This window comes from Rhopilema esculentum, chromosome 16 (genome assembly GCF_057945365.1).
Source record: "Rhopilema esculentum isolate cy_ngs chromosome 16, ASM5794536v1, whole genome shotgun sequence".
NCBI classification, from domain to species: domain Eukaryota; kingdom Metazoa; phylum Cnidaria; class Scyphozoa; order Rhizostomeae; family Rhizostomatidae; genus Rhopilema; species Rhopilema esculentum.
In genome coordinates, this window is record NC_142830.1 from 13666838 (window position 1) to 13680399 (window position 13562).

General features: G+C 37.8%; 1 protein-coding gene across 1 annotated transcript; it reads left to right on the forward strand.

Annotated features, from left to right (window-relative positions):
* The first annotated feature begins 1015 nt into the window (after positions 1-1015).
* LOC135682489 (uncharacterized) lies at positions 1016-12973 on the forward strand. Its single transcript, XM_089113127.1, has 2 exons — positions 1016-1253; positions 11774-12973. Exons 1-2 carry the CDS (start codon positions 1158-1160, stop codon positions 12428-12430), a joined length of 753 nt encoding a protein of 250 aa, XP_088969253.1. The 5' UTR covers positions 1016-1157; the 3' UTR covers positions 12431-12973.
* The last annotated feature ends 589 nt before the right edge of the window (positions 12974-13562 follow it).

Here is a 13562-nt window from a genome sequence, read left to right on the forward strand (position 1 = left end):
TGAAAACGACGCAAAATGACATCATGTTACAATCATAAGACAAATTTGAAAAATTTTGTAATTCCATAATATTAAATCTCCCGAATTGGTTTCTTACAGGAAATGGCCTTGAGTGCAATTTTTCATCGCCTTATTCAGTCTCATATTTCAGTGGTCGTTAACATGTTTGCTTTAATTCCAAGCATGAAATACAAGGAGATAAATCTCTCAAACTGACGTATGTCTTTCCTTGTACTGTTGTTGTCTACTGTACTTGGAATTCTATACAAAACACTGAAAGAACTTAACGCCATTTTTAGGTCCTCCACTCCATTTAGCCCATGAAACCATCGCATGTTTACATTCCAAAAATGTTTACACCCCTGTCAAGGCTACATATCTGGTCCTCGATTGCTTAACATTGCCCCAGGTTGTAGGTAATGGAATGCTTCAATATTCGGGCACTGAGTCGAAAAATGGATTGGATAGGGCTGACATGGGTCTAAGAAATAAATAATGAGGCATTTCCATTTTTCTGTTTTGAGACCAATCAAATTGTTGCTTTTCTCCGTTATGATCAACGTTAGGATAAAATAGCAAAGAAGGAACTCTTTAAAAGGAGAAATTTGCAAGAAAAGCCATAAGTTTCTCGAGGGGAAAATGGCTCTATGGAAATCTCGAAAAGATTTGGTAAAAATCCTATTGCTTCATCAGAGAATCTCTGAAAATTTTTTTGTTTGGTAGAAATTTCATACGTTATTTGCAAAATTGAACTGCCCTTCGACTTTTCTAAAGTCAAAAGAGGCACGCAAATTGACACTGTCAGTTCTCAAACCCTTCTCGATACCCACCACCCCCCGCGCCCCCTTTGTATGTTTCAAAGCGTTGCTTGGGGTTACCTAAGGGCTAATTGTTCTCTTGGTGCTCTTTATTCTCTTGGGGCTCTTTTTTATGTAACACAAATCTCCCCAAAGGCCTCTAGAAGGAAAATTCTGTGCATTACCCCCTGATTTGTCTCCGCATTTCAAAAGATCCAATCTCTATTCTACCAAAACTATTTCCACACGATAACGAACGATAACAAACAATGTCTGCATAACCGTCAACTAATGTTGTCCTACAAACTTGGATCCTTCTCGGCCGCGTGATTTTTCTCGTTATGTTTGTTTTGTCGAGCTATGCAGATGATGTCCAATGTAGGCATGCAAAGAGAAACTTGCTGTTTAATCTGTGACTTGCGTATTGGAGTGATTGTTTTAGCAATAACAGGCATGGTAAGGCTTTAACTCGATTTTGTTTATTACTAGTCCTTTAATTGCTTTGAAGTCGCAAACCAGAAGTGTAAGGCGATACTAGAAACAAAACTCGTGCTTCATGCGAGCATGGAGTTGTTTGTTGAAAGACACTGTCAAATACAGTACATTTAATTGATTGCTCTGATCTGGGCTTATGTCTCATCTCGCTAAATTGTGTCATTGAGGTCGCTTGTCCCGTTATGCATCGCAAGAAGCAATGGTGAATTAATTGATCATTACTTTCAAAAGCATCTCCGCTAAGTCGTCGAATATAATAGAGGAGGTTTTTTAAATCATCCTCTTCTAATCATAATTAAACATGTGTATATCAAAATTTAAGAAAAATGTTTGAATTTCAAGGTTTTTAGGCAGGACATTTCAATAAACGTTGACTTTACAATCAATCGAAGAAGCATATGATAACATCGAACCCATAATTAATTTGTCAATTTTCTGCAACGGATTACTCTTGGGACCAAGGTAAGCTTTGAAACTGATCAACAAAGGAGTGAATGTCTCTTGGGACGAATTGTTGGTACTTTGTTAAACAAATTGTCACCTTTAGTGGCACCTTTAGAAGGAACCTTCTGTTCGGACCATATACTCCAAAAGACTACCCAAAATAGCGCCCTCAAGCAATTCTGAAGACAGAATCACTTGAAATTTTGTTATTAAAAAATCATTTGACGTTTAAAAAGATTTGGTCATTTCACAGCATAATAAGCCAAAAAATAAATGAATTCCCACGAAATGAATTCCTAATGAAAGACCATGTTACAACCAGACTTGCTAGCTGTTTCGAATTTTCTTTTCGTTGGTGTTTAAATCTTTAAAATTTGAAATTGTTGAAAACTTTACACGGATTTAAAGAGAGAAAGGTTAATTAGAAATAAGAAAACATGCATCCCCGTGTTTCTTTATCGGTTTTGCTTTTCTTCACTAACACCACAATTCATTTCCCTTTATTCAAAACCTTTACCCTGAATAAATTACACGACCTGACTCAATTAGAAATGAATGAAAAATATAACCCTTAAAATGATCAGAATTTAATTCAATAAACGTAAATGAATCAACTAAGAAAGTTGTAATCCAATGAATTTTCCTTTTCTATTACGAATTTCATTCATTTCTTGATTTTTGCACAACTAAACATATTTCATTGTTTTAACCAAAAGTCTTATTTACATGTTAGGCTGGCTTTTCGCTTCGTTCAGCTTATTTTGTAATATTTTTCAATTTCACTGAGCGCATTGCTATAGGCCTATAAATTATCAACAACCGAACAGCACAAATTAAAAGCAACGAACGAATTAGTAAATCAAATATTTCTCATTTTTTAAGTAGCAATTTAACCATTTTCCGCCTTGTTTTGAATCGAAAATAGAGCTTTATAAGGGCCCCCTCCAAATTTGGGGTAGTAACAAAGCCATTAAACGCCTTTTAACTTACAAGTGGCGGTTGCCCCTCCAGCCGAAAACCACTCCCCTCTCCTGTAAATTCCTGTCACAGTTTCTAGCAGTGGTAGCCTTGCAGTTTTCGGTGCTGTTTTTAGTGAAGGAAAAACATCAAGCTCTCTCGATGGAGGCAGGCTTGTCTATTGAAGGCTAGCATTTACCTGTGGAAGGTTGCTCCATTCGAGTTAATTAGCAATGGCGAACTCTGGGCAATTCTCTCTACGTGGTCTGCCCTTGAAGTATGTAGAGGACATTTTCTTTTATCTCAATGTTGGCCCACCTATGCCTGTGCTGAATGCATTTAGTAATTAATTTGAGGAATCAACAGCTTGCTCTTTTGTAGTGGAGTGAGTAATATCTTATAGAATATCATCGTGTTATGATTTGCGGTTAGGCCATTGTAAATCTACGGTGTGTCATATTCGTTGCAAAAATCTTGGTTTTTTAATCCAATTTTCATCCTTTCTGTCGATATCTGAAAAGCTCACCTTAACCCAATTCCTATGATCGATCCGTTGAAATAAGACTCTCTGATAAATAGGCATATAGACTTTAATCTAGGATGAACTTTAAATCGTGAATAGCATTCGTTGTCTAATAAATATAAAACGCGAATGGCCCAATGGGACGTGCAACAAGGATTGATATTCAATAAATATTAAATGGTCATTAAGATATCGCTTCCCTTAAATCGGCGACTTAGGATAATCAATTAGCGAGTGAAAATTCTCCACCCCTATCGCTAAACAGTCACAACAAGCGCCTACATTTCAAGTTTCTTCCGAGTGAGTTTGAAGAGCCAGTACGATTTCATCTTTATTTAGAACGTAAAGATTGGCAAAATGATGACGTCACAAAAATCTATTTTTTCATTTTTTTCATTTTGTACATATAACCATATAACCTGAAAGGATACCCTAAGGATACCCCTCCTATAACCAACGTGCAAATTCGACTGGAAATGTTGGATTTGAGATACGGCAACAAGCTTCTCCTCTATCAAGCCAATGTAGTTTGACCTTGGTTCTAAAACTTATGATCCAAGTGAACAAACTGTTTGTTTTTCCCAGTGTCTTAAGGAAAGAAATCAGGGCCACTAGGGGTAAACGTTTAGTTTAGGGTAAGGAGCCCCCCGTTTTACTATGCCCCACCTGCTTTCTTTTCTCCCGTAGGCTATGGTCCCCTTGGCAAAACAAGACATTGTAACTTTGTGGTGAATGGTGATCGAGGACCCCTGGGAGTTTAATGTTAGAAGACCATATCAGATTTCAGCAGCTTTAAAGATGCGGTAATCATATTTTTACAAAATCTTTTCAATGGCATGGTTTGGTATTAGAATCCTGCCTTCTCTTAGCTTTAAGATGGAGGGTCCTGCAACGATCAATTCACCACATAATTGCGTAACGCCTGTCGCATTAAACAATGCTGAATGAATTGTTTTGTATTTCATGCTTGAGGGCTCCCACAAGACTCCTTACTCTTCCCTATCCTTTTCATTGGCTATATCTTTGCATTCGTAAGAGTTGTGTTTACATGAATGTGTTAAGATAAAATACTATGCTGATCAAATAGCACATTTCTATAACCTGTCTGTGTCAATGACAATAGTATTGCCGTGGGTACGCCATCGCAGAGGCAACGATAAACCCGTGTAAATCTTAATCATTTCCTTGTTTCTATGATTTTCATTCACCAAAATCACCATCATGGCGGTAAAAACTTGCGTAGAGTTAAGGAGAGGGCAAGGCCCTTCTGAAGACGTTTAGTGGGTCTACTCCACTTGAATTGAAAATTTGTCTCAGTTTATGCGGGTATTATTGTGCGTAACTTTCCATTCTGTTTGACTCTATTTGGAGAAGAGAGAAGTACATCTTTAGTTATTTCTCCCATTGTTACACGGATTACGAGTACTATAGACAATTATTATCAACTAAACGCCCCTGTTTGCAAGATTCTGTTTCAGAAGCCAGTATTAATTTGATTGGGCCACTAATTGGATCTGTAGATAATTATGTACCGTTGTAGACTGTTATTTTATGTGGGTTTTTTGTGATTTGACCTACAAGTTGATATTGGATTCTGTTACCATGACGCCATCAAGGAAAGAAAATGACTCCGTAAGGTTAAAAGATGTTTTTGATCTGTACGAAGTTAAAGGCAATCTGTCTCGTTGTGGATTGGTTAACGAGAGCTATAGCTGGAACAATAGCCTAAACACGATTCCAGCACTCCGCCATATTTTTTACAATGCGATAAATTAAAGGGGGACTGGAAACAATAAAAGTCTCTTTGTTCTTATAATCAATCAACGTCGTGACAGATTGCCTTTAAGAGATATTTTTGATCTGTGCGAATTTAAATCCGAGTGTAACAGAGTTTTAAATGTGACGTCACAAAAAATTATTTTTTTAAAGGTTTTGAATTTGATCACATAACATAAAAGAACAGCATAAAATACTTCCAAAAGTGCAAAATCACCTAATTGTATCAAAAGTTGGATGAGATATGGCGAATAGAAAATTTGAAATTTGCTAACGGATTACTGTTATTTTGGCATTAATTTATGAACAGAGACAAAATTACAATGGTTTGATGGAACCTGTGCTCATGTGACCATCTCAGCCCATTCGCAATGCATTTAACTGATTTTGCACATTTGTAGGTATTTCATGATGCTTATTCAGTTTATCGGATTCAAGTTCAAAAATTGTGAAAAAAAATTTTTGTGACATCATTACGTGAGAATCTATGGACCAACTTCGCATGAAATATTTGTTATTCTCTATTTCCGAGCACTTCAATGATGGCATTGGCACGAAATAGCCTCCTCCCACGTGGTTTTCTATCCACGCCTGGAAAAACTGCCTACATTCGGTCTTTGCCCGAAGTTTATACACTGTCGGACGAAAAGTGCTTCAGTATGCTATCTTTCCCTCTATTTCGTGCCATCTCCAAATTTTGCGGTACCAAAAACCTATATGGTAAAATCTGATTTTGTAAACAATGAGGGAGATGCTGCGTAAACCAGGATCATCATGACCGTACAAAGTGGGGGACTGAGGGAAGATGCCCCTTAGAAGTTTTGAAGGATTGGTTTTTATGATGTTTCATAATCTGCATGAAAGCAATGTGGTAGGGAAATGTTAAAATCTTACAATCAGATTAAAAAGGACTGAATTACAACCAATCAACCAATTACAACAATTAAAACAAGGTTTAAAACTACTTTTTTCGTTATCTAACAATGTCGCCTCAATGTACGCAGCCTCAATGTGTGCAATGATCTCAATATGTGCAAAGATCTGACGTAGGCCTCTTACCTCACAAAAAAGAGTGACATTTTTCTTGCGGACTAAAACGACATGCACTTGGTAGGGTAAAATAAACGTTCTGAATAAAAGCTCAACTCGCCGCTGAAAACCTCGTTTTCATTAGATTTTGTTTCTCTTGAGCCCTTGCACTTTCTCGTTGCTATAGGAACCCTAGCATGGTTTTTGACATCATTTTGTCAGCTACCACTTAATGACATTCATTTTAAGATCTTGACGATGTTAAGCACATACGTAACAGCTCTTGTGTTTATTTCTTACTCTTTCAAACATCGAGAATTCTTCTAAATCAAGAATAGAATATTATATTGATAGCTTGCCATCTTATCTTAAAATTCAATTTACCTGACCAACACGCCCTTGACGTAGGGAGTCACAGGGATAAAAATAGTCATTTGCGGCCATGAAGCGAAACCACGTCAAAGCAAGTCTGTGTTTTGTCTCTTTGCGATTATCTCTGTTTTGCTTTCTATCTGTTTATTTACAAGACATTATTGTGTCTTCTGAGACTCCTTCCACAAGGCAATCTTGCCCAGCTCTGACCTCAAAACATGCATACATACCTTTTCAAACTTACGGCGTTTTGCCTTCGGTTTCTTTTTGCCGCATATGTCTTGTCAAGCTTATATTACCCGCAGTGGTGGCGCTAGGTTTCCTCCGACAAAGGGGCTAGCACTTCCGACGGAGGGGCTAATTTTTTTAGAGAACGATAGGGCTAGGGGGCGACAAGGAATTGTAAGGGTACTGGAGACCGAAGGCGAGCGTTGCGAGCCGAAAATTCGGGGGGTCCGGGGGTACTCCCCCGGGAAAATTTTGGTGGCTACACCCATTAGATTGGCTAAAAATGCTATCAAAATGGTGTAATCGTGTTTTTTACTACGTTTTTTGACATATTACTAAGGGCACGTTTGCCCCCTCCCTTGCCCCTCCTAGCAAAGGGCAGGAGGGGCGCTTGCCCCCCCGCGCCCCCCTTCTCCGGCGTCCCTGGAAATTTTTTTTGAAAGCTGCCTCTAGATAAGCTTAAAACTACTCTAAATCTTTACAACTCATCAAACGTTGCCAATTCAAGTAGGGCCTATCTTTGGAAAGTATGAATTTAAATAAAAAGCAACCAACTGAACTTAAGGAAAACTGGAACACAACGTAACTTTATAGGAACAGACCTCTTATAACAGATTATTATTTACCATGAAATTGATGTGTCGATGAGTTGTTTTGGGATGAGCTTCCTGAATTCTGATAACAGTCCTTTTAGAAATTTCTATTTCCGCCAAAACTTAAAAAATTCGCTCCGACAAAAAAAATTCAAGCATAATTTATCTTCCGACGGAGGGGCTAGCCTCCTCCGACGGGGGGGCTGTAGCCCCCCCTGCCCCCCCTCTGGCGCCACCACTGATTACCCGACTCGCAATAGTCATGCTTATTTTACCCGACTCGCAGCTCTCTGTAATTCCAGGCATAGGAATCACGAGGTGTGGTAACATCGAGAGGAAGGACCAGGACACTGCTCGATTAGCATTAGCTTCTCAGTGTCCTAAAAACTACCTTCGGATGCTAGGTAGAAACAAATACAAAATAAAAATACAAATTCCTGCCGAATGAAATGACAAATTAATATAAGGATAACTCTCAATCTAATCAACTCTCAACGCCACACACGAGAGCACAAAGAGCTTGAGCATGTGTAGGTTATTTGATGACTGCACAGAAATCTAACGACATTTACCCATTTTTCTGTTCATGAATATTATACCATTTACAGTATAGGTTGCATGCAATTTTAACTTTACAAAATGTTTGAATTTCATATCTACGAATTTCAAAAACTTTAAAAAAAGGTTCCACTCCTTGTCGTTTTTATGTTTCCTTTTAATAAGTTATCCTGACTCGCATATTCAGGATACCGGAGTCGAAAAGATTTTCCAATCTCAATTTTTAACAATTAGACAAAGTACGAGTTTTAAGGCGTAATAATAGACCATATCGGTGTCCACGACGCCATGATACTGTGGGGCGAAAACCACAATAAATAGCGGCCTTGAGATTTGTAAATTCCTGTGTAGCTCAAACAAGGTTCATTGTTCATCAATAAAATTCAGATTTTCATTCCAAAGTATTTTTGGCCAAAAAGTGGAAGAGTAGCCTCTACCCACCATTAATTTTTCGCTGTTTTGCCCCACCTGAGGGATTGAAACTACAATCCCGGACAAAAATGGTTGAGACTTTTCAAGAAAAGCTTATATTTTCACTTTACTTTAAAAAATAACTTTCCCACCTCTCCCAATTCAATGTTGAATGCACGATTTTGAAGAAGAAGTGATAGAACTACAAATCCAACATTGCTTCGGGGGGGAAAAGGGGTATTCGAATTTACAGGGGCAAGGTAAAGTAGAAAACTACAAAAATTGCATTTTGTCTCAACATTTTTGTCCGGGATTGTAGCTATAAAGCAACAGAATTGCATTATGGCGTCGCGAACTCGAAGATGGTCTCTTTGAAAAAGCTAGCAATGAAATAATTTGAAATTTATCAGTATTCAGATTTGCCTTTGTTAAAACGATTGAGAACAACTGGCAAATGCTTACGAGCCAAGTGCCATTAGGTTTAGTAAATGATCCACAAAATAAAAAGGTCTGGGAAGTTATGTGTAAAAAATTTGATGATATGATATGGCCCTTGCGTGGGGGAGGTGCAATACTGACATATGGTCCAATGGGAACTACACGGGGTAAATACTACATACCTTGCATTTTGGGTCTAGTGGATGTAACTTGTACCATTATTTATCAAGTCGTATAGAACTAAATTATTAAGTCTTCCTTTGCATACCTAAAATCAATTCAATTTTGACGTTGTTTTTTTGGCTCAAAAATTAATTTGTTTTTAATATAAAGTACCTTGCAATGCATCTTGGGTTAGTTTAATTTTCTCCACTAGACCCAAAATGCATTTCGTCAATCTGTAAGCGAATTCAAGCTTCAAGTTGCTCGAAACTGTCTATGATATCGAACTCCCTCAAAACACGAGGATGCTCGAGCTATTATCAATCAAAGGTTCGCCCTTCACTGAAAGGAACTGCTTATTAAGTTGTTTTGAAAGTACCTCTTAATTTTTAGATTTCAGGATTATAAAGTTTATCAATAGAGGAAAATTGACCGCTAAAGATCCAGGTTCGGTTTGCCAGCTAAACACGCTTTTGCCTCATCTGAACTGGCTTTTTTATAAAGCGCTTTTACCACAATGGAAGAATAATACTGTTTTGATGTTCATTGAATTTAGTTTACAGAAAAGTAATTTCCGTGAAATTAATGCTGAAAACCACAATGTATCTTTCGAATCTGGATTTATTTTAACTGATCAAAATAACCAGGTTTTCTTTCATTCATAAATGAAGTTTACCCGGGGGTTTGTGCACGTTTTCCTTCAAAATCGGCCGCGTGGTGGTTTAAATAGTTTGTATTTTGAAATGAATACACCTTTTTGGCGGGAGAATTTTATAAAAACCTGTTACGAAAATTAGATGTAGAGTAGACCATAGCAGGGATGTAAATTGGCAGATATTTGGGGGTGAAGGGCTCAAAATTTCCAACTGACAAAGGTCAATTCTAATTTTGCATGAGGGCCTAAACTTTAATAGTTTTTTACCAACAAAACCTTATAAATTGTCTCGTAAATAATTTTTCAGCTGTATGATAAAGTTTCTAGATTTCGTGATTTTGGAAGATCGAGCATGAAGACTATTAGTTTAATTAGTGCATCAAAACATACGTACAGTCCAAAAATCAGGTTTTCAATTTTTCTCCTTCTACGACTTGCCAATCGCTCCACTATCTTATCTAAATGTACGTTGTCCAAAATGTCTTTCTCGCAAGTAAGAATCATGGGGTCGTTTAGCCTTTCACAGGGGCGGTGCCAAGAGATTCAAAGTGGGGGGGGGGGCTCGAGTTGATAGAATTATTAGACTAAAGGACCATCTTTCGAATAACGCGCTAAAACGCTTCACGATATTTTATGCCTATTATTTTATGGGGCACTCATTATGCTAGCGGTACGTTTGAAGGGGCCAGCTGGAGGTTGGCGGGGGCCTCAGGGATATTCGAAAGAAGTGGCTTCCCTGCGAGCGAAGCGAGTAGAAAATTTCCACGACCACGCTTTTTAGATTAGCTTAAAATACACATCAGAATATTTCTTGCAGGTATTTTCTTGTAATCGTTTAAAAAATTTTGTTATTTTTAAGGCATGCTCTTATTACGTTTGATTTATTTCAGTCTTAAAATTGAATTCATTACTTTATATGGCCCCATAGACCTCGGCGTATTCCTTGGAAATTAAGCAACTAAAGGATTTGTTGAATTGTTTTTTCTTTATATCTTTTCCTTTACTCGCTCTATTTGTTTAAAATACATTTTTGCAAAAAAATGGGGGGGGGGGAAGCTGAAACACCAAGCTCTCCACCTGGCGCCGCCTATGTTTCATCGGTCAATCTCGAACGGAGATAGTGCTAGACAAGTCATGGGAAATGTACTGCGCTTCTTTAAGCATTACTGTTAAATATTATTTAAAAAATTCTATTTCGTATCCCGTTTCTAGAAAGCAATTTGATGGAATGATTATCGCACTATCCCCATTACGACGAATGTAGTTGAAAATACTTGCATTTTTCATACAAAACTTCGTTTTTTCTGTATTGCGTTGCCTCTCATTTTTTTAGGACTGCCTTTTATCAAACAACTATTTTCTTTTGAACTTAAACCTTTCTTATGCTTCTCTTTGAGCTACAGTTCACAAGGTCATTTGAGTCAAAACTTCAATTTTCACAAATGATTCAAATTTTTCCGATTAACCTAGCTTTCTACCAACAGCTTTAAATTTTTCCGACTGTCCTCAAATTTTCCGACTAGATGAAAGATTGGGGGATGCCACACCCCCACACCCCATCCCCACACCCCCCAGCCCCCCACACCCCCCAGTATTTACGTGCCTGGACCATAGGCTATTAAATAGGGACTTAAAAGCAATGTTTTACAAAAAATTGATGCCCTTTGAAATATCTGTTTTTCAAAAAAACGTGAAACAGCAGCGATTATTTTTTGCTCTAATTATCAAAAAGTATATCTCAAGTCTTTTCATCAGATCCTGTTGTTAAAATTAAATCAAGCAGAAAAATTAAAAACGTTATACATGATTTAACTGTAGATCGATTTTCTTCTACTCTGTTACATCGCCAGGTACTTTTTTGTCAAAATCGTGGATAAACAGAGTTTACATTCGGGTTTGAACAAATTAAGTAACGATGCAGATTTGTCATGTTTCATGTTGTAGATGAATTATTTTTTGCTCCTTCAATTAGCAGTCTGAACGCCTTTAAATTTTTTCGAGAGATAGGGCCTATCTGATAGAGATGTATCCAGAGATATTTAAGGAGCTAATTTCTATTAATATATTTCTTAATAGAGATTATTGCTGACCGTTCTGCTCTACAATTTTTCGTACCAGACAACGTTGTTGATACTTTGAAGTTAAAACCAAGCCGCTCTAAGCCGCGACCCGAAGTCTCGCGCTTCATGAAACGCCATATTCACTGAGGACCCCCTATTCTTTCTCATATTGAGCACCCTCTCCCTGGGTAAGCAACAGAGTTTACCGGGGGACCAATCAATGATGTAACAATTTCAAACGTAGCATCTAAGAAACATTTTTTTCTTATTTGCAGATTGAAAGTGGTCAGCAGATTCTTGTCTCCTTCGCACTAGCCGTATCCCATTCCCCAAAATTCTCGGAATTTCCAAGCAGCAATGTCGCACTTCTTCATGTATATACGGTGTTCCAAATTGTTTCCTTCATATCAATATTATTCGGACTCTTCAGCGTCGTCTCACAGGGCAGGATGTACAGAAGAGCGCTGTTATTATGGATCATCTCAACAGTCCTCATTTCTGGTATCCAAATTATCTATTTGTTTTACGTTGTTGCTTATTTCAACAGAAAGGTATTCTCGCTAATTGCCCTAACTTTTGTGTTATGCTTCGTGCCAAAAAACGCCTTTTTTTCGTTTGTCGTTTATAAGTATTACAAACTGGTCCTTTATGGATTCATCTCGCCGGACTACGACGAGCTTGATTTTTCAAAGGAGACTATCAGAAGGTCACGTGCAGGCAGCTCGAGGCGCGAATCACTGCTCACTCTAAAAGATGGACCATGCACTGGGTTAGTGGACACCTATTTGAGGCCGGAGATAGAGTCAAAATCCGGAAGAAAAGTGTCAAACTTTATCTTGAAAGTAATTCCAGAGCTTTCAGAAAGTAAGGATAATTCGTCGGAAAGTAACGAAACACCACATGAAATATTTGAGATGCCGCATCAAGTATAAAGATGATGAGAACAGAAACCTGAAGTGAATTGGCCAGTTGAAAGATTTTGTTGTGAACATGAGATTCTTGCAATTACTTAGATTTGCAACGTTTTATCTCGAGTGTGCTGGCTGGCTGTTTAAGACACGATTCAGAGTCGGTTGCTGACCTCCGGTTTTGGTTGGCCTAAAAAATGCCGAGGTGTACGGTCGTACGTATAAAAATGCGTCATTGTAAAGGAATGTGGTTGCTCACACATTAAAGGTCTGAAAAGTTCTTTACCACAATGAAAAACTATTGAGTTTTCTGAAACCATAAACAAAGCATTTAACCTGAAGAGAAATGGGCAGCTAATTGCGGGTGAGGATCCCTGCATAAAGTTCGTTGACTAACCCTCATTGGGCGCCATCAAAGAGACGCAAACAAAACAATTTCGGTATATGATGATATATTCACAGTGCATAGTATATCTGTAATATGCAATTTACAATGTACATAGCATCTTCAGTATTCTTATATTCTGGGTGCTTTAAATTCCATTGATATTGATACAATAAATAGCGGATGGGTTATTTCTTTACGTCTAATGTTCTGCTCCGACAGGAACCGTCTGCATGATTCGTAAGAGTGATATCTCATGAGCTCTAAATCTTTTTACTGTTCAATTGCCCTAAAATTTATGAAAAGGTCACTTTTTCATCATTTATTCAAATTTTGCTCCATATTCCTTCTTTGAGTGGTCTTCTGAGAACGTTTCTTAAATGGGTTAGTCGGAAAGAGTTAGCCGTATGTGTTAAATGAATGTCAATGACGTGTAAATGAACCATAGTCAATTGAAAGGAATTTAATGGCGGCGAATGCAGATGTTGATCGATGTATCTTGTGTTTTGAAACGCAACTTGCAAAGATATACACGCGAATTTTGTTTCATCAAACTCCGACACAACTGATCGTAGCACCAATTGATTTGTTTTACATGTCCTTAATTATGCAAGCATCAATGCCCTCGCATAAATTAAGTTCCAGAATTTGTGAGCGGCCTGTAGCAAGCTTTGCCTCATTAATTGGTAGACCCTATCTTCGTTTGGAAGGGGGGTCTACGACGTAGGCTATTATTTCCAAAGATCAGGTTGTTTGTTTTGAGATATTCTC

Excerpts from the sequence above, each read along its gene's own strand:
- LOC135682489 (XM_089113127.1), top strand. The coding sequence starts at position 1,158 with ATGCAGATGATGTCCAATGTAGGCATGCAAAGAGAAACTTGCTGTTTA. Across the intron at positions 1,254-11,773 it reads TTTTAGCAATAACAGGCATG|ATTGAAAGTGGTCAGCAGAT; the intron begins GTAAGGCTTTAA and ends TCTTATTTGCAG.